The 1,496-nt window shown below is 46.7% G+C and overlaps 1 protein-coding gene across 1 annotated transcript in view; it reads left to right on the top strand.

The window, feature by feature from the left end:
• The window catches only part of COL4A4 (collagen, type IV, alpha 4), a 103,391-nt gene that overhangs the window by 92,149 nt on the left and 9,746 nt on the right, over positions 1-1,496 (top strand). The window contains exon 40 of the mRNA XM_015417825.1: positions 5-13. Coding sequence (XP_015273311.1) covers positions 5-13 — 9 coding nt within the window. The remainder of the gene's footprint in view (positions 1-4; positions 14-1,496) is intronic.

Here is a 1,496-nt window from a genome sequence, read left to right on the forward strand (position 1 = left end):
CCAGGTTGCAGAGGTAAGCTAGAGAAGGATGAGTGCCTTTTATACAATACATTTCTGCATGTGTGTTTCTTTTTCTTTATGCTCAGACCTCTCTGTAGTTGCCAGCTGTGGTCCCCAGTGGTTATAAACAAGTGCTTATTTCCAGCACTGGGTTGCAGTGGGGACTCTAAAGAGATTAGAACACATGTATTTCCACCAGGTTCTAGTGCGTACCATTCCACTGTTCTTCAGTGTCCAGTTTTTATACATGTGAAACTACCTTATGCTGAGTCAGACAACTGGTCTGTCAAGGTCAGTATTATCTATGCTGATTGGCAGTGGCCCTGTATCACATTACCTGCTACCTGATCCTTTTTTAACTGCAGGTGCTGGGGATTGAAGTTAAGGACCTTCTGAATACAAATCAGATTCGCTGCTATAGAGCCATAGCCTGAGCTACAGTTTCCATAACAGGATTATCCTAATTTGATCACTGATGTTTATACATTTCCTGCCTTTTTTCTAACAGAAACTCCTGTTTTTATAGACCCAAGAATATTGGCTACTGACCACTGGTCTGATGCAGAATCAAAAGAATCCTTGTAACATTATTATTCCCAGACCTGGATAAGAGCCAGAAGCTTTATGCAAGCCTCCTTAGCAAGTTAAGGAGCACCGTCCTATGGAGGATGTTGCTGGATTGTCTCAGACAGACCCTCTCATCCTCTCAGAACAGCTCAAGCTTATTTTCCAATTCAGTGCAGTTCCAATATAGCATGAAAGTTAGGTTATCCTAGCCTCACACAATACTCAGATTACACATACACACAATCTACAGTATAAGAAACATATAGAACCAAACAACTTTCGCTTCAGAAACCATATCCATGTCCTAATATAATCATATCTCTCCCTTATTATAATTGAGTAGTCGGTGCCAAAATTCTAAAATGCGCCCCGTTAGTGTATGGGCAGAAAAAATGCCACTCAGAAGACGCTGGCTGCGATGACTGGCTCCCTCAGCGAACCTGGGCTGCCATTGGCTGGGTGGCTGGGAGGGGAGGGAGCCAGTAATCGCAGCAGCCAGCGTCTTCTGAGCGGCAGTTATTCCCCCTGCACATCTCCCAGGCAAGCCTTCTATACGCAACCGTGGCTGCCGCACACATTGCTGTGTTTGGTTCCAACCCTGCAGTTGCCGCTGAAGCGCTGTGGAGGGCGAGGACCCTTCGGCTGCAGCCTGATTGGACAGCATTGTTGGAATCTCCCATAGGGTGGCTGCCGAGGTGCCCGTATGCAGAGCCAACCTATACATTGCAGAGACCAGAGATGTGGAATGCTAGACAGTACCATTTCATAAGAACATAAGGGAAGGCAATGTTGGATCAAGCCAATGGCCCATCCAGTCCAACACTCTGTCACATAGTGGGCAAAAACACCAGGTGCCATCAGGAGGTCCACCAGTGGGGCCAGGACACTGTTGCCCCCCACCCAAGCACCAAGAATACAGAGCATCCCTT

This window comes from Gekko japonicus, unplaced genomic scaffold, assembly GCF_001447785.1.
Source record: "Gekko japonicus isolate JY-2015 unplaced genomic scaffold, Gekko_japonicus_V1.1 scaffold302, whole genome shotgun sequence".
In the NCBI taxonomy this organism is placed as follows: Eukaryota; Metazoa; Chordata; class Lepidosauria; order Squamata; family Gekkonidae; genus Gekko; species Gekko japonicus.